At 40.8% G+C, this 27,606-nt stretch overlaps 1 protein-coding gene across 1 annotated transcript; it reads left to right on the top strand.

Moving 5' to 3' along the window:
* The first annotated feature begins 1,242 nt into the window (after nt 1-1,242).
* Nucleotides 1,243-25,978, top strand: SPMIP4 (sperm microtubule inner protein 4). The gene is given in 20 exon segments (XM_056338492.1): nt 1,243-1,423; nt 4,557-4,679; nt 7,332-7,438; nt 7,440-7,486; nt 11,681-11,760; nt 11,763-11,856; nt 12,871-12,939; nt 19,788-19,858; nt 19,861-19,962; nt 22,175-22,216; nt 22,219-22,254; nt 23,393-23,499; nt 23,501-23,562; nt 23,758-23,845; nt 25,144-25,227; nt 25,229-25,292; nt 25,520-25,563; nt 25,565-25,727; nt 25,730-25,788; nt 25,790-25,978. Coding segments are annotated over 20 exon segments (1,812 nt in total).
* The last annotated feature ends 1,628 nt before the right edge of the window (nt 25,979-27,606 follow it).

The raw sequence follows: 27,606 nt of genomic DNA, 5'->3' as shown, positions 1-27,606 counted from the left end.
TCATAACATCATGGCTATCAAAATCCTTGAGAAATCCAGAGAATGACATCTCAGTCCTCTTCCCTGAAATGCTGATATTCCTCTATTTTCTCCACCACAATTAGAGGAAAAATATGAATTAGAGAAATTACTTTTCTCCCTATTCAGCTGAGCTGGCCTCACCTTCTTTCTATCAGCCCACCACCATGTAGGTAACAGAAATACAGCTTTAATCAGTTAGAAGAGATCTTTCTATTTCCTGTTTCTACTGGCTGTATCACATTACACCACCTGAAGCTTATTCAGTTTCAGCATGGGGGGGTACTGGTTTAATATCTGCCTCTGCAAATCCTCATCTTTTCTGCATTAGTCAACAGGAAGGTTAAAAAAGTTCTGATTTGACATCACACGTCTACCAGAGCCAAACACAAATGACTCTTTTATCTGTCTGTCAGAGCCATCAAGTGATTTTATTCCCTGAGAGCTGAATATTTTGCTGAAGGCGGCAGATTATGCTTCCAACGTGAGGTGCCTTGTTGCAGGGCTCCTTCTTCCCTTTGCCCTAGCAACAGGGGTAGTTTTCCTTATCCCACTTCCCACATAACTGCCACAGCACGGGCACATCTTCAACAGCCCTTGACTGTGGGACTGTAGGAGCAAGCAGTCAATAGGGCACTGGGATAAGAGAGGAAAACTGTGGGCAAGCTCTTAAGAAAAGCCGTGGAGGGTTAGAAATGGAAAGCCTACAGGGGGAACTCACTGCAAGGCATCTTTAAATGCTTGAGTAGACAGCTTAGTAAAGTTGTCAGCTTGTAATTGTCATTTTTAGGGTTGCATTGAGGTTACCTCTTCTTGGGTGTCCTGAATAGTCTGGGAAGAAATCTTAAATGATCATGCTTCTTAATGCTACCTCATTTTTGCTTTTGCCTTCTGACTTCCACAGCATTTCCGAAGTAGAACTGGTTGTAGTAAGCTTATTCTTTATATTCTTTATGACACAAGATGGTACCAAAAGTCCAAGAATCCTTTACTTAGCAGTCACAGAAAAGCCTTTTGAACACACCTACACAAGTCTATGGGCCCTGATGGGATGACTGTTGATAACATCTCAGGGCAACTCTAAACCCTGAACAATTGTGGCAACTGTGAGAGGTGTCTGAGGACGGGAAGGAAACAAATGCCATCTGTATCTTCAAAAAGGGCAGGAAGGAGGACCCAAGGAACTACAGGCTGGTCAGCCTCACCTCCATCCCTGGGAAGGTGATGGAACAGCTCATCCTGGAAACCACTTCAAAGCACATGAAGGACAAGAAGGTGATTGGGAGTAGTCAGCGTGGATTCACCAAGGGGAAGTCATGCTTGACCAACCTCACGACATTCTACAATGACATGACTGACTTAGTAAGCAAGGAGAGAGCAATGAATATTGTCTACCTTGACTGCAGTAATGCTTTTGACACTGTTTCCTATAAAATCCTCATGTAGAAGCTGATGAATTCTGGTCTGGATGAGGAAACTGAAAACTGGCTGAATGGCTGGCACAGAGGATGATGATCAATGATACAAAGTCTAGCTGAAGGCCAGTAAAGAACAGCATACCCTAGGGGTCAATACTGGGCCCAGTCCTGTTCAGCATCTTCATTAATGATCTGGATGATGGGGCAGAGTGCATCATCAGCAAGTTTGCTGATCATAGAAAAATGGGAGGAGTGGCTGATACACCAGAGGGTCATGATGCCACCCGAAGGGACCTCAACAGGCTGGAGAAATGGATTGACAGGAACTCATGTAGTTCAGCGAAGTTAAGTGCAAAGTCTTGCATGTGAGGAGGAACACCTCCAGGCACCAGTACATGCTGGGGGCTGACTGGGTGGAAAGCAGCTTTACAGAAAAGGACAAGGGCATCCTCATGGACACCAACTTGGACATGAGCCAACAACACACCCTCACCGTAAAGGCCAATGGTAGTGTGGAGTTCATGAGGAGTGTGCCAGCAAGTTGAGGGAAATCATCTTTCTTCCTCCCTATTCAGCACTGGTGAGGATGCACCTGGAGTACTGGGTCCAGTTCTGGGCTCCCCAACACAAGGGAGAGATGGAGCTACTGGAGAGTCCAGAGAAAGGCCACTAAGATGATGAAGGGTATAGAACATCTCTCATATGATGAAAGGCTGAGAGAGCTGGGACTGTTCAGCCTCAAGAAGAAAAGGCTCGCTCAGAGGGGATCTCATCAGTGTGTACAAAGATCTGAAGGGACATCACAAAGAAGATGGAGCTAGGCTCTTTTCAGTGGTGCCCAATGACAGGACCAGAGGCACTGTGCACCAACTGAAACATGGAAGGGTCCACAGGAACATAAAGAAGCACTTTTGATTGTGAGAGTGACTGAGCACTAGCACAGGTTGCCCAAAAAGGCTATGAAGTCTCCCTCCTTGGCAGCACGGTCCTAGGCAGCCAGCTTTAGGTGGCCCTGCCTGAGCAGGGTTGGATCAGATGACTTCCAGAGGTCTCTTCCAACCTCAACCATTCTGTGATTCCCTAATTTTGTGATATCCATCTTTCCCTGACCCTTTGTCATGGAACAGTCACTGTAACCTGGTAAGGGAGCTATACAGAGAGGTATCAGGGACCTTAATCCTCCCAATTAGAAGAAAGTCACCAACCTGGAGATACAGATGGCAAAGATACATCCAAGTTAAGTACTGATAGATTCACATGTGGAGTGACCTCCTGTGTGAAAAGATTTAGAGGGTAGAAGTAATGTCCTAAGCCTTTTTCCTCCAGTCAGCACACCCTCTATAATAACAAAAAAGGCAGGTCATGGCCATAGTATCTTAAACCACAACTCTAAATCTTCCATAGTATTTTTCTGGAAGGAAATAACAGAGTTTTTCAACAGCTGAGTAATTAATGAAATGAAGGAAAAGTTTCTGCTGAGCCTTCCCATACATTTAGCTCTAAACTAAAATGAAGCATGAAAAAGAAACACTGAAAATATTTTTTTTTCAGAATATATTAAATTCGTGAACTCTGGGAATTACTGATACAGCTATATCACTTGTACATGGCACAAACATTAAAGTATAATTCACTTTAATGTGATGGCCAAGCCATCCATGTTAAAAACAAACCCGTGGTCCAAAATCATAACAAACAAATTACCAGCTCTACTGGATAATAATAACATGACAGTGCATTTAATAGGTATTCAGAAAAGCTATTTATGTATTATCACTTGCCAAAAGACTTGCTTCCAGCTTTCTTCACACTGCTTTTCCAAGAAAAGTAAGACCTCCAGCTAATTTTGCCTATCTGCTGAAAGAAACAACAGAACAAAAGCACTCTTTTCAAACACATCCATTTATTTTGATGCCAATTCAACTCAAACAAAAACCACATTGAGAGAAAAGAAAAGGTCAGCAGAAAAAAGTAAAACAGATCAAAATCTATGACCACATCTGTCAAACACAGGAAGGCAGAAACACCCAGCAAGCCAATTAACCAGAATCCAAACTCCACCAGTGGCCAGGTCCAACTGTTTTGAGGGATGGTGTGAAAATCCCACACAAGATTTAAGCAAAGAAGAACAGTATCTCCGAGAATAAGAAGCAGCAATTCACAGACATCCTGCTGCTGTGCTGCCTGCCTTACTTGAAATGCTCTAGGCTCAGCCAATTTGTTATGAATTGAACTGACACCCACATGACTTTACACAATTCTTTCTAATCAAATTTTCTGTAAAAAAATTCTAAAAACCTTTTGGCTTGGCTTGTGGCTATATTTACTGCTTTATTCAGAACAGGTAAAACAGCACATTACCTACTTGTATATTGGATCCCAGCCCTCAGGTATGCTCTAGCATCCTTCCTGCTCGTGCACTAAGTAACAATCTGCTGCCATCACCAGCTGCCTATTTCCACGTATCACCCCAAAAGATCCCCAACACCCTCTCACTGTGATGTTAAATACTACCAGAGCACAGGCCAAAGCATACTCACAGAGCACTGCACTGAAAGAGAAGACAGGCTTAGTTCATAGTTCTCCCCTACACAGCTTTCTATTAATCTTTTTTTCTGGAGACAGACAGACAATAAAGCTTGGGATGAGATGGGCTACTCCCCAGATATGGTGTTCTGTTTTGAAATAATATCTCTTTGGGGTTCAGTAAACACAATATTTGAAAGTTACATTTAGAAATTAATTTTTACTTATATATCATTCCTCAGAACGTGAATGTATAATTCTCCTATACCTTCCTGCCTTCTCCCACTGGAAGCTTTTCCCCATCAAAAGACTTAAAGTAAGATCAGTCTCTTAGCTGTGGATTTCTGAAAGCTCTGGGGCTGAAATGTGAATGATCATACTTCCTGCTTTGAAGCAACAACATCCTGGAAACTAGTGATTCCCTTTGTGGGTGATTTCCGCTGTATCAGTAAGAACTTGAGGACTTTGGTCCTGCCAGCACCTGGTTCCACCTCACGTCATCATCTTTCGCCATTATCTTACCCTGTCCTACGGCTAGCCCTCTAGGCTGAGCGGCCTCACTGAGCTCTAACTCCCTCGGCTTCTTCTGCCCAGGAATTGGGACAGTTTGCCAGGGAAGAGAACTGGACAGAATGTGGGTGTCCTTCTGCATGCATTGGGTGCGTCCAGACAGCATTGTTCACAGGGATGCCTTGACCCTGCATCCTGCTGCTAAAGGTAAGGTGTCAAGGGCTGGGAATTTCAGGTTCCCAAGCCAGCCACCTGGAAATGCTGTGCAATTAATGATGTCTCTGGAGCCACAGGCAGGTTTTAGGATCTGTGTGGTGGCTTTGGACTAGTGCAGCTGCAGGGACATGGGACGTACGTGTTCCAAACCTCTTTGATGAGGGGCTATGGGCTACGTACTCTACCTATCAGTGTGGCTGGTGTTGGTATGATGAGTAAGGCTGCAGATGGCTCTAAGTCTGCATGTATATTGTGGATTTGGAGTTGAATGCAATCTGGTGCTATGGATGATGGTTGAAATGCCAGGAGACTGGTGAAGTAAAATTGGTGGTGTAGATCCCTGCCTCAGCAAGCAGCTGCCATCACGGAGCTGCAAAGAGAAGCTATGAACCATGGCATCTCCCTATATATGCAACAGAGAAGGGCAAAAAAGTTACTAGTCACAGGCCTCAGCTGTAATTCTGGCAGCCAGAAAAACATTTCCCAGAAAGGTTAATAAAACTGGATAGAAAGAAAATTCTGCTAGGGTCTGACCAGTGTGGACTCAGTTTTCGGGCCGCTCACTACAAGGAAGACATTGAGGTGCTGGAGCACGTCCAAAGAAAGGCAATTAAACTGGTGAAGGATCTAGAGAACAAGTCTTATGAGGAGCAGCTGAGGAAATGGGGTTTGTTTAGCCTGGAGAAAAGGAGGCTCAGGGGAGACCTTATTGCTGCCTACAATGACTTGAAAGGAGGCTGTAACAAGGTGGATGTCAGTCTCTTCTCCCAAGTAGCAAGTGATAGGACAACAGGAAACGGCCTCAGTTATGCCACAGGAGGTTTAGACTAGGTATTAGGAAAAAATTCTTCCCCAAAAGGGTTGTCAAGCATTGTAACAGGCTGCCCAGGGAAGTCGTTGAGTCACCATCTCCAGAAATATTTAAAATATGGGTAGATGTGGTGCTTAGGACACATGGTTTAGTGGTGGACTTGGCAGTGTTAGGATAACAGTTGGACTTGGTGATCTTAAAGGTCCTACATTACAGAACCACAGCAGTCTTGCTGGAAGGATAGTCTGGCTTCTGTTTCTTGCCCACTTGCAGATTGTGAATCAACAACTCTGAACATTTTTCTCTTTGCAAGCCAGTAGTACTTGAATCTGAGTCATCTGTGTAAGATTCCCATAGTGCTCATGTAGATACCATAGCAGACCACCCAACACTCTAGCAACTGCCAGCATGACAGAATTCATTTGAATTTTTTCCCTCGAACATGCTACGTCAGCTACTTTTCTTACAATACACATGGCCCAAACCCCCAGACATCCTAGAAGAATAACATATTCCAAATATTTTCAAATTAGTTTCCTGTTTTAACAAAGCAAAGCAAAATCTTTTGTGTTTCACTGGCGTATGCTAGAGAAGAATACTAGAAGAATGCTAGTAAGCCAGGGCTTAATCAAAATATCTTTTTTGTCGAAGTTTTGCCAAAGTCACAATAGCAAACATGTACCAGTGAGATGAACATATATTGGTCCTTTCTCCTTGAGACTTTCCTCAGACTCCTCTTGCAGCTGTAAGACATATCCAAAAGCTGGCAGACCATTAAGTGCAGAGCAATGCAGAAGCGGCCTTAAGGTAAAACTCAAATTGTCAGGAGGTAAAACAAAGGCCTCTCAGCCTTTCCCATGTGATAAGCCATTGTTTTTAGTTAAAAGGAGCCTTGTCGCAGCTTGCAGAGAGAAGAGTGAATTCAGTGCTTCCCTTTGTACCTGTGAAGTTCTACTAAATGTTATTACACACCTCTGCTGGGCTCGTCACAGAGCATATAGGCTCCTGAGGGCTTTCTCAGGAAACCCAAGATTTATCCCAGAAGCAGCAGGGCACAGACATAAGGGAATGCTCTGCTGGCTCCTAGTGGATATGGGGGAAGCAGTAGTGTTTGTTCAAAGACTTAATCTAAGAAATTGCTGGTGTTTTTTGAGAGAAGACTCTTGATGCTGTGAACCAGAGCTTCACTATGTAGAAAGTACAAGTCCTGGTGCTTTTCCCTTGCACAACAGTGCAGCTCAGAACAGAGGCAACTTGTTCAGATATAAATGCCTGCATAGCGTTCTAGAGAGCAGAGAGTTTTATATAATATAGCACCTCTCCTCACAAAGAGCTAATCAACCAGTGCTGAAATACAATTGCAATCAAGTGAACTGAGGACTAAAGCATTTCCCCTGAGCACAGAGGTAGAAAGGCAAAAAATCATGGCAATTAAAGAAAAAATTGTTTTCTGGTAAAAGTATGCTGGGTTTAATATCACCCTTTTCAGAGCGGGACTGGAGCTGTACAGTGAATCTGAATTTACCAGGTGAGACTTTCACAAGAGACTTTCTGAGTCCAAGTCCAAGCTTCCTCCTCCCATTACTTGAAAGCTTATTTCTAGCTTCTGTTTATCAGTAACACAAAGCAACAGTATCACACTTCTTTAATCCACCTCTTGTCTGTTTTATTTTTTAACCTGGTGCAAATAACCAGAAGCAGTAGTAAAAGCAACCATTGTTTCCTGTTGACACTCACCAGAATTAGGCAGAACTCATCTATGTTTCTTCCTTATCACCCAGATACACTAACAAAACCTTTGATTGGTGTTTTATCCCTATATCTTCCCCTAGAAGCTCAAATACAAAACATGCAGCTGCTGCATGACCTGCCCCACTACTATAGAGAAATTGAGGGAACTGAAATCCTATCAAGAACCTTTGAGTCCAATGAGGTATTAATTAACTCCACTTCAAATTCCTCCTCATCTAACTGTCTCATAAGACAGGTAAGAACAGAACTGGTAAAGGTAAATGATTCCATTAACAGTATCTCACATCTGTTTACTGTTAGAAAAAGTATTTTCTAATGGATATGTTTTTCTGGCAAGACACAATTTTTTCTTTTTGTTTTAATGAAACAAAAGGTTTTCTACTTTGCGTAATAGTCTGTCAGTTCCCTGGGAAATATGTTGATTACAACTGAAAAGAGGACTGCTAAAATATGTTATACTGTGGCTTTAGGGCTCAAAATCTCCTGAAATAATTTTCATAAAGAATAAAATCAACATGTATATTGTATTTGTAATTTGGAAAAAAATGAGCATATTTCACAAACTGATCACCGTCATTTATCATGTTATCTGTGATCTAGTCCTGTTTTGAACTTTTTTTTTCTAGATCACAGGTTGACCTAGAATTACTGAGATAAACTTCAAAATTAAAATTTAAAATTACCGGCAGCCTGCATTTTGCTTTTGTAGTCATCTAGGTGTAATCATGAAGTTTCAGGAACCAGTATATTTTTTTACTGTATTTTACAGGCCAAATTATACTGTTAGCTAGGGGGCAGGATATGGCAGAATTCCTGCAGTTTTTAAAGTTCTGGAAAGCTGAACCTCCATGTTGCTTAGTACTCATGATAAGGGTTTTTTTTAATCTAAATTTCTATTTTTTACACACATGACAGATTCCAGAGTTAGCCTCAGCCCTCCAGTGTTCCTTCATGTGAGATTTTATCTCTTTGGTTAGCAAAATCAATTCTGATTTTCCATCTTACTGACAGCCATTTGGTTTACTAACCACTACTAACTTCTGTTATTTGTAATGTCTCATATCCAACATGTGAATTCCAGTCAAAGTATTTTGATATTATTGGATTATCACACTTATCAAACTGTGTCTTGATGCCTCCCACTTAACATATCTTCCCTGAGGCAAGTTTTTGTTCTATTCCTTGCATTACAGGAATACGGGTGCATTGCCATCTGAACTATTTTAACTATTAACACTTGAAAGTTTACTGAATTATAGGCCTGATCTATATTTTAGTGAATGTACAGGAAAGATTCATGTTGGCTACATATGTTACCCAGCCAAAGGAAAAATTAAGCTCAGGCTGCCATGTCAGGTTCTGAACGTACCAGCAAAGTATTTTTCAGATGCCAACTATGTTAAACCCAACTCTTAAAACACAAAAAAGAAATAAGCATGGCCAGGTCATAACATTCTTCCCTCTGTGAACAGGAAAGTCTGTACTGTAACACTGGCAGTGAGCTACATTTTTCTGCAGATGTAAACACACACTCACATGGACTCACAGATTTATATCTGAAAAGAAGGTGGCTGCATGTTTTACAATATCATATATTAAAATTTTTTTTTCTAGTCACATAATTACAAGCAAATAAATCCATAGAACACAGTTGTTCTCAGCTTTTAAAAACAGTGCATTCATAGATTTTATTACATTATTGTCTTGGACTAGAGTATTTGTCACCAATATTTGCACTGATAAACTTTGACAAACTAGCATTGATAATGCTGTGTTATATATATATATATATGTGTATATATATATATGCACACAAAGAAAGTACCCTAAGGATTTTACCCTATGATCAGATAGTCAGATTCAGCATTGATATACTAAGTTGATGTATGTATTTATTTATATGCTTATTGAGCATGAGTTAATTTTAAAAAGTTCAACCATTCCCACCCCCCAAAAAATTCACTGAATTCTAAGTCAGTATGTTGCTCGGTGACTATGTCTGCGTTGGCAAGTATTGTGGACTACAGGAGATGATGTGTACAGTGAAACAGTTGGTGCAGAGGATCTGAGATCCAGAAAAAATGCATTTCAGGTGGTCTTTATTTTGGATTACCTCTAGTGTGATCCCAGCGACTGAGGATCCATTTGTGGCTGTGGTGCCCTTCTGGTGCATTCCTGGAGTACATCTTTCACTTGATTTCATCCGAAAAGCATTCCAAGACCAAGACACTGCAAAATAGAGACAATTGGGAGATTTATGTCAAAGTGCACTCCTGATCCAAATTAAAATGTCAGTGTGAATTCACCCCACGTGAAGTCATACAGAGGCAGGTCCTAATCCTATCCCTTTAAGAACTCTTTCAACAGACCTTCTGGAAGCTGCTGGCAACATGTCCTCTCAGATGTGTTGGCTTCATGCAGTGATCAAATCAGTTACTGGAGCCCTTCACAACCTCACAATACAAGACACTGTATTCATACACTCTGGCTTGAGCTCCCCTCAACAAAACGAAGGTGAAGGGAAAAATATAACTTTTTAAAAATAAAGGAGGCACTAGCAAACTGATATTCTGAACCCAGAACGAACATTAGTGCTTTTATTTTTTTTTTTGTCAGAACAAAAGAGCCAGAAAGCTAGAAGTTAGTTGTCAAGCTTCAGAATACATCTACAATTGTGGAAGTCAGAAATGGTAATAGTCTCTGCTAAGTCATTTTCTACATTGCTGAGACTCTTAAGGATTGTTCATGATGTGCTCTTTAAAACTCTGTTCACTCTAGCCCTCTTTCAATATTCTCTGGGCAGAGACACTTTTTTCTGTGTCCTTGAGATCTTCATATCACTGGATCAATATCAGCTATAAATCTGTCTTTGTAAGAAGGAGACTTTGAAACATTTTAAGCTTAACAAAGTCCTGTTTGGGCTGAAGAGATCATCATACCTTTGTGTGCAACACTTCTCTTTTCTGTCTAAGGTAAAGTGGTAAAATGGTATGGAATATCCCCTTGGCTAGTTTGGGCCAGCTGTCCTGGCTGTGCCCCCTCCCAATTTCTTGTGCCCCTCCAGCCTTCTTGCTGGCAGGGCCCGAGAAACTGAAAAGTCCTTGCCTTAGTATAAACATTACCTCGCAACAACTAAAACCATCTCTGTGTTATCAACATTGTTCTCACACCAAAGCTGAAACACAGCACTACACCAGCTATTCTGAAAATTATCCCAGCTGAAACCAGGGCAAGCGGCTAGACCACAGTCAACAAAGGCACTCCTACTGGTCTGCAACCATGTCCAGCTGCTTCACTCATCAGTAAGGAAACACCCAATATCAGAAAAAGATGGTAGTAAAGATGAGGTCTATCTAAACCAAGAATCAGGGCCACTCGGTGATGGGAGGGCTGACAACAAACACAGACCCAGCTGCTGGTTCCCAATCCATTCACCTAAACATCACTCCCTGGTTTCACAGGAATGAAGACTGCACCCCAATAAAATATCCTGAGGGTGACCACCCCCATCACATACCACAATTCATTACTTCCTTGACAAGGTTTTCAGAAAATCCTGGACAACAGAGTGAGATTTAATCACTCACTTTGGCTCTTATACAGTTATAAATCCTAGAATATCTCAAGTTGGAAGCATCGAGTCCATTACCTGCTCCTCCCAGGACTTATCTGCTTAAGAAGAAGATGGTTGGTTGTGCATATGTTCTCCTGACTGGAAAACTGCTGCCACCCAAAAGAAAAGGAAGCTTTAAAGTTTCTGTGAGTTTGGTGTCCATATTTACAACACTGTAAACCAAAACTTTGTAGAGGTGAACATGCATCCAAACAAAGTAAACTGCTTGATTCCAAATGACATGGATGTATGGAAATGTACTGAATAACCTCAGCCACCAGCACCTCCATGTGAAGTGCCTGATGCAGCTTGCATTCAGTGTGAATTACAGCTACTAAACAGTAACATTTCTCACCCCTCTCTAGAGATAGAGAGGGGAGGTTTGCAAAGGCACAAATAACAAATTCTGAAATCAGTGCGAATTAGATGCTAAGGCTTCCATCTGTGCCATTGCATATATTCACTGTCCATATGCCACTTACGTAGTACTGAAGGGACAGTGCAGGTATCTACATGCTGGCAACTGAAAAGCAATTACACTGTAAGATGTAAATGCTGCATCTATCTATCACCTTCTTTCTTCTTCCCACCGATCAAAACGCAATAGACTTGATTCAACCTTCATTAAACAATTGCCAATCACCATTGTACTTCCCTCTCCTAGTGGCAGTTCACCATAATAGCATTACCCAGAAAATAAGGCTGAGTAATTCAGCCAAGAAAATAAAGCCAAGTTGCCGTTGTTTACAAGATCTCAAGTACCCATCACTGTTGCTGCCAATAAAGGTCACTTTGGGTTTGTTTTTTTTCTTTCAGATACAAAGAGTTCAGGGAATCCCTTCACTGCTGCAAGCTTCCTTGCAGAGCAGAAAGGACGCATGGAGGAGCTGCACTACCTGTATGCCAGAAGACAACAGGGCAAAGGATAAGTCTCCATGTGCATTTGTCAAAGGACATCAACCTTATGGTAGTGGTATAGACCCTTGGCCAACGCAGGCTAGACATATATGTCTCACAGTCAAAACGTTTAAGTTAAGTGCTTTTAACAAGAATTGCAACAGACAGCTAACAGGTTAGACCGAGATGTGCAAATATCTGCATTCCAGAAACGGGCAATTTAAGCTTCTACTCTTTTCACAATGCCCTAAATATTAATGTGGGAATATACTGGTACCCACAAATCTCCACACAGTGTTTTGCTGAAACACTTAAAAGTTCTAAATTTCCATATTTATTTTTTGCCAATCATTTGGTAATTATTTACTGTTGGCTATTGTCCCAAGCAGCCTTCCTGACCTTAAAAATGTCACTACTGGTCTAATTTACACTAACCACAAATCCCATAGGCATAAAAAAGAAGTCATTGCTCATCTTTTTCAGAAAGCTGTTGTAAAAGAAGAGATCTGTCTAGACAACAGCTAAGGGGAAGAGCTCTGGGGTATGCCTTCTGAGTCAGGGCTTTTTGGGGTTGGGGTTACCTTTTTTTTCCTGATGTCCCATACTTTGCTTTGTTTTCCATTGTTTAAACTCAAACACAGGCATAGTGGCGTCGTCTCTTCAGATTCTTTCCAGTGATAAGCACCATGCAGTTTGGCTGGATTCTGGGAGCTTTTTGGCACCAGAAAGAGCAGAAAGTGATCCCTATAATATAGAAATAACTACTTATAGGGTCAAAAGTTAGAAACTGCACCGATTCAAGGCATTCCCACAGCTCCTACCAAGTGTTAGGTGTGTATGGTGAGGGGCTGTGAAGGCCAAGCTTTCACAGGTAGAAATGCTCAGTGTTCTCAGGAACTTTGGATTCAGTCATGGGTGCTCTGCGCCTCTCAAAATGCAGCCATGCATGACTTAGATTTCAGAACCCAGGACAGATTTCCACACTGGCAGCATCTATGAGTTTGGATATTAAGAGTTATATGAGAAATCAAGACAAAACCAAATCAAATTATTTGGATTTTTATAAGCAAATAGAGCATTAGCTCTGTTTATGCTTTCTCTTTGCACAGAGGCCTTCCCACTGAGGAATACTATGATGTCACAGCTGAAAAAAGTGATGTGCGTATGAATGATGAACTGTAAGTTTAAGTTGTGCATTAACCAAATTGTGAATTTAGTGAATATAACAGCAAACTGAATATTCATTCCACTCTGGTGATATTACACACACATGATATGAACTGCAGATATGATAGGAAATCTGAAGGGCCATGTTCTGTAAAAAGGATTAGCTAGTAACAAAGGAGAGCAAACACAGCTGGGATAGAAATTCAGAGTACAGCTTTGTGCCCCTCCCATTCAGTATCTCTTCGACAAAGGTCTCTTGAGTTTACTTTACAGGTTGTCCACATTTATCAATTTGTAATACTCAAAAATAGTAGCCTTTCTACTAGTTAAAATCCAGATTAAACTGAACACCATGTGTATTTCACTCCATTCTTCTGGTGTGTGCATATACGCGTGTGTGTGTATGCATTTTTGGAGAAGTCTTGGCAAAGATTATTTTCCTTGCTGCTGCTGTTCGGAAGAGCAGATTGAGTGAATTTGGCTGCTGATGGAGTTCTGCAGTCCAACGTTTTGCCACTTGATGGCACCAGCAAAACGCTTAAATTTGATCAAACTACTGAGACTTTAGATTAACGTAGTTTGAAGTGTTAAATATAAATTCTTCCTAAGTAAAAAATGAACAAGTTACAACTCTTATATTAGCATTGCTAACTTGAGCATATTAGAAACCTGAGAATAATTCTGCGACAATTTCTCAGTTATCTTTATAGGGCTGTGAGGGACATCGTTTGAGCCCACCACTCTCCCTTTAGCCTCCCTGCATGTGAAGTACTTGTCCCCATTTCGTGTAAACTCAGACATTCTAGAAAAGCAGGTGAGCTAACCGTAAACAGGCCACAGAAGCTACACGAGGAAACCTGCAACCCTGCTCTTTGTAATCCACTGCTTTTCGCAGGCTTCTCTCTTTATTGCCTCATTACAGCTTGCAGCACAAGCAGAAGTGAGTGTGATCACCTACAAGAATGTACAAGCCAAAACTCCTTTTTACTGGGACAGCTCATGGCTTTTGACCAGCAACGCACATTGGAGACATTGGCTGTGCTTCTTCCGCAGAATTTGATTTCAAGCTACAAGGAAGTAGCAAATTTCCCTGCAAGCTTCTTCCTACAAGTTTCCTAAGCACTAAGTGACAAGAACTGGCCTGTGTATTTTCGTAAGACAATGGAACACTTTTAAGGCTGTTTTAAAAGCAATATCCATGCAAAGTGGGCACTTTCATGTTGCACAGTCAAGCTGGGTGGTTCTGTTCTATTACCTAATTCATCCCCCAGAAAACTCCACTGACTGCAGTAGAATGATGCCGGGGAACAATTTGGTCTACTGCAACTTGCTAGTCAAGTAAGTGTCCTGTTACGTGACATTTATATTGGTATCCCTGAAAGAGCAGAAACACAGACAAATAGTGGAGTAAAATTAAAAACTGCACTTCACATGGGGTAGGAGGCCTGATGTGTTTTCAGTAATTCCTATGTTGGCCAATATCAAATGTTTCTTGGTTATGGATGCTATGGGACTCATCCACTTGACAGCAAGAGCATTCCTCGTGCCTGTTGCTCACCAAAATGGATCATCCATGTACACAGGCTGAGGCAGTGATCACAGCCTGTTTCTGGGGATTTGCTTCCTTAAGAGGAAGGAACCAGGGACTGCTGTGAGTTTATGCCCTTGTGCTAGCTGTACAAGGAGGAAGGAGGTTTTATACAGGAGTATATCAAACTCTGCCCCCATACATACTGAAAAGTACACAACTTGGACTCTGAATATTTGATCAACAGCACACTAATGTACTTTTTTTCCATTATTTTAAAAGCACTCACATCTTAACCTGAAACATGCTGTGTCTCTAAAAATATTTAATGATCTATGCTTTGTCTTAGTTCGAGCATTTTCTTTTCCTATAAGGTTGCATTTTCTCAGTCTTCAAATGACTTTTAATTGAAGGAAAGCATATATATCCTTTAAAACAAAAAGTGAAACACACACACAAAATAAAATCTTCCATGTTCACAGTCCAAGGTCTTTCAGAGAAAATATCCTTCCTGCTGTCAGGGGCTATTAAGCAGTGACAGCCACATGGAACCTTTCCTGAAAAATGCCCTCTGAGCGGTGCTCTGCAGGCCTGCCTGGGAGCTATTGACACTCGGTTTATTTACCTTATAGCCTGTGAGGGCTCCTTTCAGCCATTACTGTCTTTTGTGGGAAATTAATTACCAGGTATTTGCAATAACTCTGTACACTTTCACGGAACAACTACGCTTTTGCCTTAAGCATGCATACTACATATCCTCGTGCAGTTTTGCACTAGAGTGAATCAATCACTGGGTTTGAGCAGATGTGCTTTTGTAAGTGCATTAGCAGTGGGACACACACATATGCCCTCCTTGTCAAATGTACTGGAGAAAAGTAGTTGCCTCCTCCCTTCTGAAGGTGTAGTAAGACCCTCAAGTTCATGTCAAACAAAACTGCAAAAATCATGGAAGTCCTTGAGAAACACCCTTCAGCCATTGCCAAGAACCCTAGTTATGCACACACAATACATCAGGCTAGAGCGTTTGCAGCTGTCCTTCCACAAATAAGTCACACCAACGGGGTTTTCAGTAGGTTTAGTGACAGCACAGACTGAATGAAAACTGGCTTTTTTCCATGTGGGTTTTAAACTGCTTTCACTGTTTATTATGCCACACAGCACTTACATTCCTCTGTCTGTCCCCTACCTCCTTGATTGCTGGTGGTTCCCTGACCAAGCGGGTTTTAAGGTTAGGCAAGATAAGTGATTGCCTCCCTTTTACGAGTAAAAGGCTCCAGAGAAAGCCAATTTACACATGTGAAATGTTTTATTCCCCAGTCATAATTTCCTTCTTGTTAAAACTGGCAAGAGTGATACATCTTATTCTCTTAATTTACTGAGTATGTGGGAAATTAACGGGAAAGAACAGCAAAAAAATTCTCTGGCCTGATCTAGAAAAGAAGCTGATGGTCACAAGGCTTCCCACACTGCATCACTTTCAGGCCAACACCACAGCTGAGAGAAGAAACAGATCTTCAGAGGCTCCTACCACGTGTCAGAGAATAGAAAAACAGTGGTAAGTGTGAGTCCTCAGGAAAGGTTACACCGGTTCCAATGTGTCTTTCATTAGCATTACTGAACAAGTGTGTCTCTGCACCTAGTGCTCTCCACTACATCAGGAGGGGAGCTGCAGAACTCCTGCAGGTGAAGCCACTGTGTCCCTAAGAACACTCTCACGTGAAACTTGGCTTATGCCTATTTTATCAAAAAGTGTTTGAAGAGTGCCCACAGTGCACTCATGGCTAGGGAAATAGGATGGTGTCCATCTGGACCGCTCCCTGGATTTTTTTCTGGGGCTTTCCAAACTGGGAGGGTAAGTCACTCCAGCTTGAGTCTGACTTCTTTTCAAGAGACTTATAGTCTCCATATCCTCTGTGGACTGAACATAAAGGTGCAGATAACACAATACTGAGTGACTGCTTCTTGTGTGATACTGGCAGACTTCAGTAAACATCTACAAGAACTCCAGAAAAAGCATCTCAGTGCCAAATTTGAAAAAGCTGCTATTCCTTTCTTTCTTTCCAGCCAGAGCTCTACCTTTCTATACTGACACCCATTCTGGGTGGCTTCAGGCTTGATTGCCCAGTTTAAGTTTTAAAAATAGAAGGAACACTCTAAACAACTGTCCACCTTTGAAAATGCAAAGCTTTGCTGGCTGTTACAACCTGAACTCACAAAGCTTCTCTAAATCATAGTAGAGTCATGAAAACGCATGTTCATCCTTACTTTATTGCTGCTTTAAGTTTAGGTATTATAATGAAAAGTGCTCTACAAATTCAACAAAAAGTTCTCTTAAGAACTACTTAAGTAGTTCTGCCATGCCAGAGCACAAAGCAGACTGACTGTCCTTATTCATGCATATTTGTATCAGGAATATGGCCAGTAAATGCAATGAAGTATGTTAACAATTCACATTGTAACAGCGTGAATGGAAATGGCAAATGGAAAAGAAACACTAAGGAAGTATTCTCCTTCATGTCTGCAGAACCAGTAGACATACAGCACCAGTTCTAACTGTACAAATGGAAAATTAGTTAGAAGTATCTGTGGAATAAACTTTTAAAGATTGCTGTTCCGTAAGTATGGCTATTTCTGTAAAAAACTTGATTTTCAAGACAGACACAAAGGTTGAATCAGAACCCCAGGTCATCACAAATGTAACAATATACAAATGGTTAGCAGAATCCAAGACTTGGTTTAAGTCCTGTTATCTTTGTAGTATCACTGATTAAAAATAGACCTTTTGTTCGGGTCATCTAAGGCATGAGTTATGCTGGCATGGTAATTTGTGAGATAATCACACATGTTGATTGCACCGAGTCCTGTAGCATCACAGCACAGATTTCACAATGAAAAGCATGACTTCTGTATGTTGTATCAGAATGTGTGAACAAAACTGAACTGGCACTTGAAGTTTATCTTCAAAACACTCATGTCATGGAAAGAAATAAGCACAGGACTGTATTTAAATTATTTGAGCAAGGAAGCATATTCCCTCTTTGTAACTGTGCAACACCTATTTTTACAGAGACTAATTAAATGATGGAATGGCCAAGTTGCAGCTCTTGAGTCACAGGTGACTTGAAGACAGCTTGGGTGCAGCTCCCATGCCGTGGCTAGGTCCTAACCCAGGCTAGAGTGATCCCCAGCTGTGGGAGGAAGAGAGTTCCCATGGGAACTGCTAAGGCTGAAATTATGGAGTCCCCATGGGGCTTATTAAACATCCCACATGGCTTAGTCCTCAAACTAAGTGGAGGAGCCCTGAGAAGTTATCACCATCTCCAGCTTGGGAATGAATCTGGAGGTCCCTCTCCTCACTGGGAAAAACAAAGGGGTTTAGCAATATGAAGATTTTGGTACATGGCTTGAAGGATCAAGGACCTTTGTGTGATCACTGTACAAATAACAAAGCCTAAAAAAAAAGACTATCATCAGACAACCTCTCCTACCCACATACGGTAAAGACCCTTTCAAACAAGAACTGGTAAGCAAGCCTGTCTCATGAAACACATGAGATTTTGGAGCTCCAGGTGAACCACTTAGAATAGTCCTGTAATACTGTATTTCAGACATTTTAATTTTTTTCATTATATCACAAAGAACCATTACGCAAATTAATTATTTTTTAAATCTTAGATATTTTTCTGACTTGGCACAATTGCCAAGAGACTCTTGGCTAGACTCAGTGATGAAATTCTTGCCCTTTAAAGTTAGTGTTTTCTTTTGATTTTTTTCTTAATGTATTTGAAGCATACAATAAAGTCTCCATGGTAAAATATAAATGATTTATCAGCATGGAATAAGTTTTCTCTGCAAGTATAAACATAATATGTTTTTTGGTTTACATTACTGATAAAAGGATTTATTTTTACTAGCACATACTATTGTTAATTAATATAGAGCTTATTACACAAAAGTGTAAGAGGCTAGATATTTCCTCACTCCTTTTAAAAAGACATTCTACCCATCACTCGTTCCTAGTGGCTTTTCAGTCTTTGGCATCTGGCAACACAAAACTTTCCTCATGTAATGAGTGGCATCAGTAAGAATATTGTCTGCATTGTTTGCACAATGATTTCTCCCTAATGTATATTGATTGCACTGATTCAGATAAAGTATGGGAGGTGCAAATGAACATGAGTCACTTCGGGTAACATTGTTTTTCTTCCCTAATATAGGCTCCACACACCACCAGACAGTTTGGCCTAAGTCCATTTCACCTACATTCTATCTTATTTTTCCTTGATGAAATAAAAAGGCAAGTTGTTTCTCTTATAGCTGTAATTGCACATTGCAGGGTCTTTGGCAATAAGCAACAGTAACACTATGACACAAAAAAACTCTCTCATGAACGAAGCACGTAACGATAGCTTTAGCCAGTTATCAGTATTTGCCTAGCACACCCGCTCTCCTAACAAATACTGACCTTGCTGACTTGCCTATGTGCTAATTGTTTTTTCTTGGCCGTGTTGTTCATGGCCTTTTTACCTAACGTGAATTAAAGTGTTTGGGAGCATCTACCAAGCACAGCTAAGGGATCTAGAGTATGCATAAAGCAGATTTATCAGGGAGAAGCCTTGGAAAAGCCCAGTTTGCTAATACATCTTGTTATATCATGCTCAGGAATGGAATTGATTTCGCTGCTGTGTAAGTTTGTGACTTTGCTTTATACAGCCATTGGGGAAAAGTGCTCTCAGTACACTGCTGTATACAGCTGTGGTAAAGTTTAGAAGAATCTAAACAGGGTGCTAGTCTCTTTTACTACGATAAACTGCTGCTTTCATTTTCCTCAGATTTCAAGATTCCCCTGTTTTTAATAACTTTTAAAATTATTCTATCATGAAAAACATGACATGTGGTATTAATGGTATGTGGGCACTCCATAAAATCTCATTTCTCAGTATCCCATAAAACTCTCCAGTTGAGCTTTATTCTCCTTCTTCCCAGAAATAAATGTCTTCTTAGAGGCAAATTTTGATTTCACAAGCACAAACTCACTTACTATTAATTGGAGCTGTGCAAGAACCAGAAGCCCACATTTTTTTACCCCTAAGCCTTATAAAAGTAAATGTGAATTGGTATGACCAGTTATGTACAAAAGCTGCAAGGGAATTATGATGGTGAATTATTTGCAAGACATAAGCAAGAGGAGATTAAAGAACTAGAGATACTGCCTTTCTGATTCTCACGTCTCTCCCAGTTCTTGCAAAGTGTTATATTTAATGATAAAACTCTGTGAAATGTGAAATAAATTTTCTTTCTGTCCTTCTTGACAATTCAAAACAACCCAAGACCACTGTGCCTGCCATTTCCTGCCTCTCATCCCTACCAGACACACATCTCCAAGTATGCCATGCTCCCAAACTTGAGGATCGAGGCACTGGGATCAATGCAAGCAGTTGTCAGCCTTTCCATCCCAATATCCCTACCAAAGCTTTTGATGTGGTTGCTCTGAGGAAGACCAGAGGTAAGAGAACTCCGCTGATTTACCATTTATTCTTGAAACTTAGAAACACTACTGAAGTCATAACTGTCTTCTACTGAAGTTTAACAGAGCTAGAATCTGAATACACCAGTGGTCAAGCTAAGCATATCGGCTTAAATTAAGAGCCTCCATGGAGGATACCTCAGCACTGAGAATGATGAATAAACCCGACTCATGACCACCTTGTAGCCTCAGAAGGCAACAGAGCTATTAACATAGCTGCTGATCCCCACAAAAGCAAGATGAAACATTTACTGTATCTGATATCTTCTGGCAGAAAAATAATTCTTCACAGTCCAAAACACTGGAAGAAAAAGGAAAAAAGTGCACCAGTGGGACCAAAAACTAGCCATTTTGGGGCCAAAGTCATGCCTGCCACACCTTTGCTGAGGACAACAGAAGTACCCCTGAAATGCACACTGAATTATTTAAAATATTTTACCACTACACAGATAGTAGAACGAGGTCCAGGGAGAAAATGCAACTCTTTCTATCCCTTACGAAGACTGAGATGAAGCCCTAGACATTAAATTTTTACAGAACACCATGTAAGCCATCATGAGGTGTTTGTTTTAACCCCAGCAGCATTTTACCCTGAGAGTGTTTTACATAATATATTGGAGGAAAAGGACATGATTTTTTTGTTCTTATTCTGCTTTTCCCTGGAGGCATTCTACTACATTGGGATTTTGACAGGTATTTCATTTTGGAAGACTTTAAAGATCACCTGCATGAACTGATAAGGAGTCCTTGGCAGCTGCTGACCACACAGGGTTATGGGGAATTTGAGACAGGAGAAAGCCAGCACCTATGTGCCATGGCAGTGCTTGCCAGGAAGGGTTTGGCAATAACTGTGTGAAACAGAAAAAGTGTGCACTGGCATGGGTAAGAAGCTTTTCAGTAGAGTAAAAGCTGACAATGTTAAGTACAAAGTCAATTTGTATTAATTAGCTGCCATTCCCAGTCATCGGCACAGCGCTGTATGGTTATGTATATAATTGGGTACACAAGTCATTTTTAGTAGACTACTTCTCCATCCAAACCCAAAATCTTTCCACAGAATATATAAGGCTAGGAGTAGTCATTGTTAGTCAGTTTTCATTGATCATTGGTCAATTTAAGAAACACTAATCGTGTGGAGGTGGACTTACAAAGCCTATTTTTGCACAACAGGAGGATCACCAGAGGCCAAGACCTATTTCCAGCAAAGCTTAGCAGGTTCAGAATTACAAGCTAAGGGGGCAGCTACCACTGGCACTTAAAAAATACTTTAACTTCATTTGCTGTTCCCTCCATACAGTTTGACTTCCTCTGAGATCAGGACACTTCAGTTCTCAACGACTGGAGGAGAAATCTCTGGTTAAGTACAGATAACCCAGACTATGCTCAGGTGACTTTTACCACCAGAAGGTTGTTTTTAAAAGCTTTGTGCCTTTCAACAGCTCACCTTTACAAAACTCAGAGCAGCCATTACGTAGCTAATGCTGACAGCATCATTCTGAGGTAAATAGGGAAACGGAGGCAGAAAGACTGGAGATAAAAGCAGTGATAGAACCAGGGTTGGAAATTAAGCTTTCCAAGCATGCACTGCAGCTTCATTTTTGTAAGACATCTAGTAGCACTCAACTATTCCTCTGATGGTGACATTACAAGTTCAGAGCCAGCTTCACAATTCACCAAGCTTTATTGTTTGTTGTTGCTGTTTGTAAAAATCATGCACAGAAAATGCAGTAAGAATCTTCCCTGCTGGTGTGTGAATCAATCCAGAGCTCCTGCAACTGGCCACAGGCAGATTGCCTTCTGCATAGGCAGTTTTATCTGGTGTAAGATCAAGCACTCAGCTGCTTGTCACCACCTCTCTGCCTGAGACAACTAGTTTTGCAGATCTGGTGGTGCAGATAATCACATTGAGCGCTTTCAAAAAGACAGCTGGGTAACTTATGCTGCTTAAATGGGTGATCTGATCTAAGCCTTCTTGTTTTGTACCAAAAGAGTGAAGATGAGTTTTGTCTGCAGATCCATGAGGTCAGCCTTGCAATGCAGAAGCAACATTAGCAGCAGCTCACAGAAAAAACCTCTTCCACCAGCACAGCCGTCTTTACAGTGAACATACATCTACAGCCTAAAATGCAGACCTATCTGTCATTCTGATCCATGGTATTCCATTAGAACACATTACATATTTCCCCTGCAGGTACTCCATAGAGGTACAAAGTTATCGGTATTCCCTCTGAGTCCTGAAGAAGACTGTGCACTGGCCAGGACACACATACTCCGTATGAGTACATAGTTCATACAGAAAAGAGCAAATTGCTCTTCTTTTTCTTTTTTTTTTCTTTTTTTTTTTTTAATTCAACTTCTTTGAACCTCCTTCTTGGGAAACATTTTTACACAGAGCTCCTGTACTGTTCCAAACACTTGCAGGCCATGAATTAGACATCACACATACAAAGAATGAAAAGCTTCAGAGACAGTTTTCAGCCACCTCAGCAATATGTAAACAAGATCAGAATCTAGCAGGCTGTCCTGTGACTTAAGTCCTTTAAGTACTAACTAGCTCTCATAGGCCTAGCCAAGTAGCTCTGGAAATAATAACAAGAAGCAGCAGTAGTAGCTGCTGACCATACATTTGGGGGAGGGGGAGGTTTAATTCAGAAGCTGAGATTATGCTCTGCAGCCCTTCAAAGAAATGGTTTGGGCAGCAGTAGACCTTTCCTCCTCCTTACCTCTCCACAAGTCCAGCCAACACACTGATACGCTGGTGTCTCTATTTCCATGTCTTCAAGAAAACAGACCTCCTCTTTGCGGACGGTCTTTGACTCCAGCCATGCCTTCCCCAGTGTAATGATGGACACCGAGCTGGTCCCAGAACAGAGGAGTGAATTTGTTCATGAATTTGTTCACGTTTCTACTATTCTTTGGCTTGGCTAAACATTAGTTCTCTTCCCAAAGGGATGTAGCAAGTTTGATGACAGTTAAAGGTCATGAATAGTGTAGGAAAAAATAACAGTGAACAAAGAAAGATAAAGTCTTTGCAGACACATGGTCTCGTGGATGTGGCAAGGGAAATATTAAGCAGCAGTTCATTTTAAGGCAGTCTATAGTTGTGACTACCAGAGAAAGTTTATATACCATGTAATGTTCTGCCTACCATCTGTGGCTACCATGGAGAACTTGATTCCAAGTTATCTGAATTGAGTTCAGCTGAATTATGTATTTGTTGAATCTTCCACTTGATTAGTAATACTGTACTGAAGACGTTTTCCCACCACATTTTTACTTTTATTAGCATTTACGAAACAGATAACTGGGGAGGGGAGGTGACATGACACCTGTTATTTGAAACCTTTAAAATAGTCTTTTCCATCCAGCACACATATTTGGCTTATACCTTAACTATTTCTTCTTATACTTCAGCTTCCTAAGTTTGCTGAAGAAAATGCAAATCCACCAAAGATAGTGGGTCCCAACTCCACTTTTAAAGAGCTAAAGCATAACCTCTCTCCAAGAACAACCAACAACACTATGAAACTCTGAAAGGGCTCTGGGGATCACAATATACAGTCAGGACTTCACAGGTAAGCATTTAGGATAGAAATGAAAGACCACAAAGTGTTAGCCCCTACATTTCTCAAAGAAATTTATTTTTTGCCATTTAGTAACAAAGGCCACACAAACTTTAAATTGTTTGAAGTTTTTCAGCAGGGCTGTGCATTACTTCTGATTTTCCTAACCAATAAAAACATGTGACAATAAAGTATGTCTCCATTACGGAAGAGGTCCTATGAATCCCCTTAGCCTGGAAAACTATTACATGAAAGTGGCTGGCAGATTAACTGGAGAACTAGTTGAAGACATGGAACTGGTAAGTACTGCATTTACTAAGAATCTCATGCTTCCACCACAAGTAATACTGGCAAGACTATTACCAGATTCAGCTAGCAGAATTAAGCCTTCCCTGTAGTAACCCTTAAGTGCAGGGCAAAGCTCACTCTAAATCAGAGGCAAAAGTTCAGTACACTAAACCAGTCCTGACAGCTAAATCAGCTACTTGACGGAACTTCTGTAATGGATTAACAACTTGTTTGAGGTTTTCAGTGGAAAAAGTTATTGTGATTATCTGCTTATTTTTTATCTCATCATTTAAAGTTGCCACCAACACATGATGACACAAAACGACCTTTTGCCTTGATAAGTAACATGAGTAACAGTCTCCATAAAATGACTTGGCAGCTCTCTTGTGAATGGTGCAGCACTGCAGAGACTGAAACATATTGGCTAGATGTTCAGATGGTATTAATTAGGACAACCCCATTGAGCTCATCAACTTACTGTCTTTATTGCACATTGTGCATTTGATAAGTGACCTATTACCATTGCAGACTATTGCCTCCTGACTAACTACGCCAGTTTAAGTTTGGCACAGTTTCTGTGATTTCATTCTCCTCCATTTATGTGAGTAATTTGCCCTTCTTCCTTAAGGGTAAACAGTAACATTATCAGATTCTATTTTAACACCAAGACTTACTCTAAAGAATATATAAAACTGTATCAGAAAACTCCATGTCTATTTCCTTCAACGATTTTTATATTCTGTGTGATCTGTATAAAAGTGAAAAGATACTATTTGTATTAAATGCTGCTCGTGCAAATGAAGCATAACATGATACATAAACATAGCAAGTCAAGTTGAGCTGCATTTTGCTAACACATCCTTACCTGTAATAGCTTAAACCATTCAGTGACACCTGCATTTTGTCATGCAGAGTACATACACAGGTCTAATTGACTGTAACTGACTAAGCAATTCTGCAGTGAAAACAGAAGGAATGGATTCCTGCTCCGCTGGCTTTACAGCGCTTCAGGGTTCAAACTCAACAGACATACAATAAGCAAGGCTACTCAGTAAGATGCTGTCATTTTCTTAGTTACAGTCCAAAAATGGCCGTGGATAAAAAGTCCCCAAAATGTCCTGCTTTTTTTCTATTGGATTAAAAAAAAACCAAACACCAAAACCAAGTATCTGGGCTGCTTCACTTTGCCCGGGAGACCCCTAACTGAGCCATTTCACTAGTGTCAAGCAATTGTCTGATAAAATAAGCAGTCTCTGCTAAAATAGGAAACTTAGATGACTGTGTAAATCCTGGTACTTCCTCTATAGAGAAAGGAAAATTTCTGCCTAGTCTCTCACAAGTGAGACCTCTTGAAGGTCACACTGCATGTTTACTTCAAGGTCAACAGTCAACATCCCTGTGAATCAATTCTGCAAGAACAGTACTCCTCCAGTTCAGATGCCCCCGCCTTTATTCAGGGTTCCTACTATCATATCCAGCTAGCTACTCAGGCACAATGCTAAGTAAAATAAAAACAGTGGCCAGTCTAGGTCAGGAGCATAAAGAGACAGAAAGCACAGACCAGAAATGGGATGTGAGCCAAAAGCAGGCCACTCTGTCTCAGACATGCTATCAGAAAGTTCATCATCTGGACACAAGGCCACCAAAAAACAAACTTCACAAAATCACTGACACATTGTAAACAGAAGCATTGTACAGGGGGCAGCTTTCAGGAAGGCCTGAACTTTTAATTCCTTCCAAAATCTGCATATTCCCTTTCGTAAGAAGATTTCAAGCCCAAACATTTGGATCGTAATATAATACAGGAAAATCCAGTTAGTCTAAGTCAGACAGGCTTAGCACTGGATGTGAAAAGTCAGGAAAGTAGAATTTTGTTGCACAAGCTTTGGCATCAAGTCAGCCTGCATGGAGACCAGAGGACAGGCCAAGACAGTAAGTACTCCCTGAATGGATCCCCTAGCTGTGAGGTTCCTTGGCACCAAACAGCACGGTCAGAGCTGCAGCATTCCTTCTCTAAGACAGCAGCACAAAAATGTTTTTTATGATTCCATGAAACAGGAGAGACAAAAGACCTCAGAGATAACATGACTGAGGGAAAGAGACACAAAATCCATCATTTCCATGCTTTTTATTTCTTTAACTGACAGATTCCTTGGTCCTTTAAAAATAGAGTAACAAATATCAAGTAGCTCAATACAAACGGTCTGGTTTGTTCTCTAGTCCTTTCCCAGAAAGCCACAATAATTTCAAACAGTAAAGAGAAGAGCAGTTAGGGCAGCCCAGGACACGTGCTGTTTGAGAAGACTAGAAGAGCTTGCCTTGGTCTAAACGCTGTGAAAACATGAATTTTCTGGCGAAACACATTGGTAGTTTAAACACTGGTTACAGAAAGAGCTGGTTCATTAAAGGCCAAATGGATTCACAAATGAGCATTACAGTCTGACTGGGAATGAACTTACGCTGGGAATCACAAGATGATTTTTAATGGTCACAGCAGAGAGGTTCAGGAATAGTGCCTCAATAGATGAGAGGATCAGAAAACAGGCTGCTTCAGAATGGTCCTGACTGGTTTATGAAAAGAGCTATGACACAGTTGTCAGCAACAGCTGGGAATCACAGTTACTGGCCCAATAAGGCTCTTTGCAGACCCTCACAAGCACCAAGCTTCCAGGTCAAAAGGATCCTCTGCTAACCTGCAGGGAGTCAAATGCCAGTTATGTCAGCCCTACCACACATACACAGGGACAAACATGATGCTCATGAGCTGTGGAATCTCTTTGTGCACAGCACATTCCCAAGGTGTCAATCTTCTAAAGCTGACTGCGGCCTCCCCAAGCCAACATTCCTACATCAGACCTATTATGGCTTGTATTTCAGACTTCTCTCTTTCCTTTTTGACTCATTGTCTAAGACAGGAATATTTAAGAGAACTGGAAAGGCCACAAAGACTGTATTTAAACTGCAGTGAAGACTGGCAGAGAGAGAATGGGATTTAGCAATCCCTGCAGGGCTTTGAAGGTGCTTTAGAATGAAGAAGGAAACATGTAATTACAGAAAATGTAATCTGTTAGGAATTAGCCCTAGATGGCTGCAAGTGGTCAATATAGTAGCTAAGGATTAATAGTGGGCATTAACTTGGTGCTTATAAAAATAGTTAAGAACAAGAAATATGGACAGAACAGCTCTGCTGCTGTGTTGTGCTTACTTAGCTGTTTAGGATTCCTGAAGCATGTGAACAAAAACCAACCAAACAAAAAAGTCCCCAAATGCGATGTATTTAAACACCTTAAATCATTTTTGTAAAGCATTTTGAAATTAACAAAGCAACAAAAGAAACTTTATTGGAAAGCTCTCTCATGGATTAGCAATTGGCTTTGCAAAAAGAACACAAAGAATAAACTTAAATTGCTACTTTCTGTGTGCTGACAGATTAATATCTCTGCTACCCAGAACTCAGGAACATAGCTAATATTGGTTCAATGAATATCGTAAGGAGCTGTAGCCAAGCGAGGATTACAGAAACAAAACCAGCACATAGGCATTCATTGGGGTTTTTTAACTGTTTAATTAAATGAGATTATTCAATTGTTTCCCAGAGAGGACCTGAGGAGGGAGCAAAATGCCATTGTATTTTTCATTGAGATTTTTTTTTCATTGCAGTCTTCTCAGTTGTCCTATTAAGAGGTCAGATACATATTTCCCTCTCCCTTCAAGCAAATTGCCAGAATTCAGAAGACTGCCAGGATCACACACTGAATATACAGCTCAAACA

Source organism: Falco biarmicus, chromosome 4 (genome assembly GCF_023638135.1).
Source record: "Falco biarmicus isolate bFalBia1 chromosome 4, bFalBia1.pri, whole genome shotgun sequence".
Lineage (NCBI taxonomy): Eukaryota > Metazoa > Chordata > Aves > Falconiformes > Falconidae > Falco > Falco biarmicus.
Note: the sequence above shows the minus strand (reverse complement) of the source record. Positions and strands in the feature narration are given on the sequence as shown.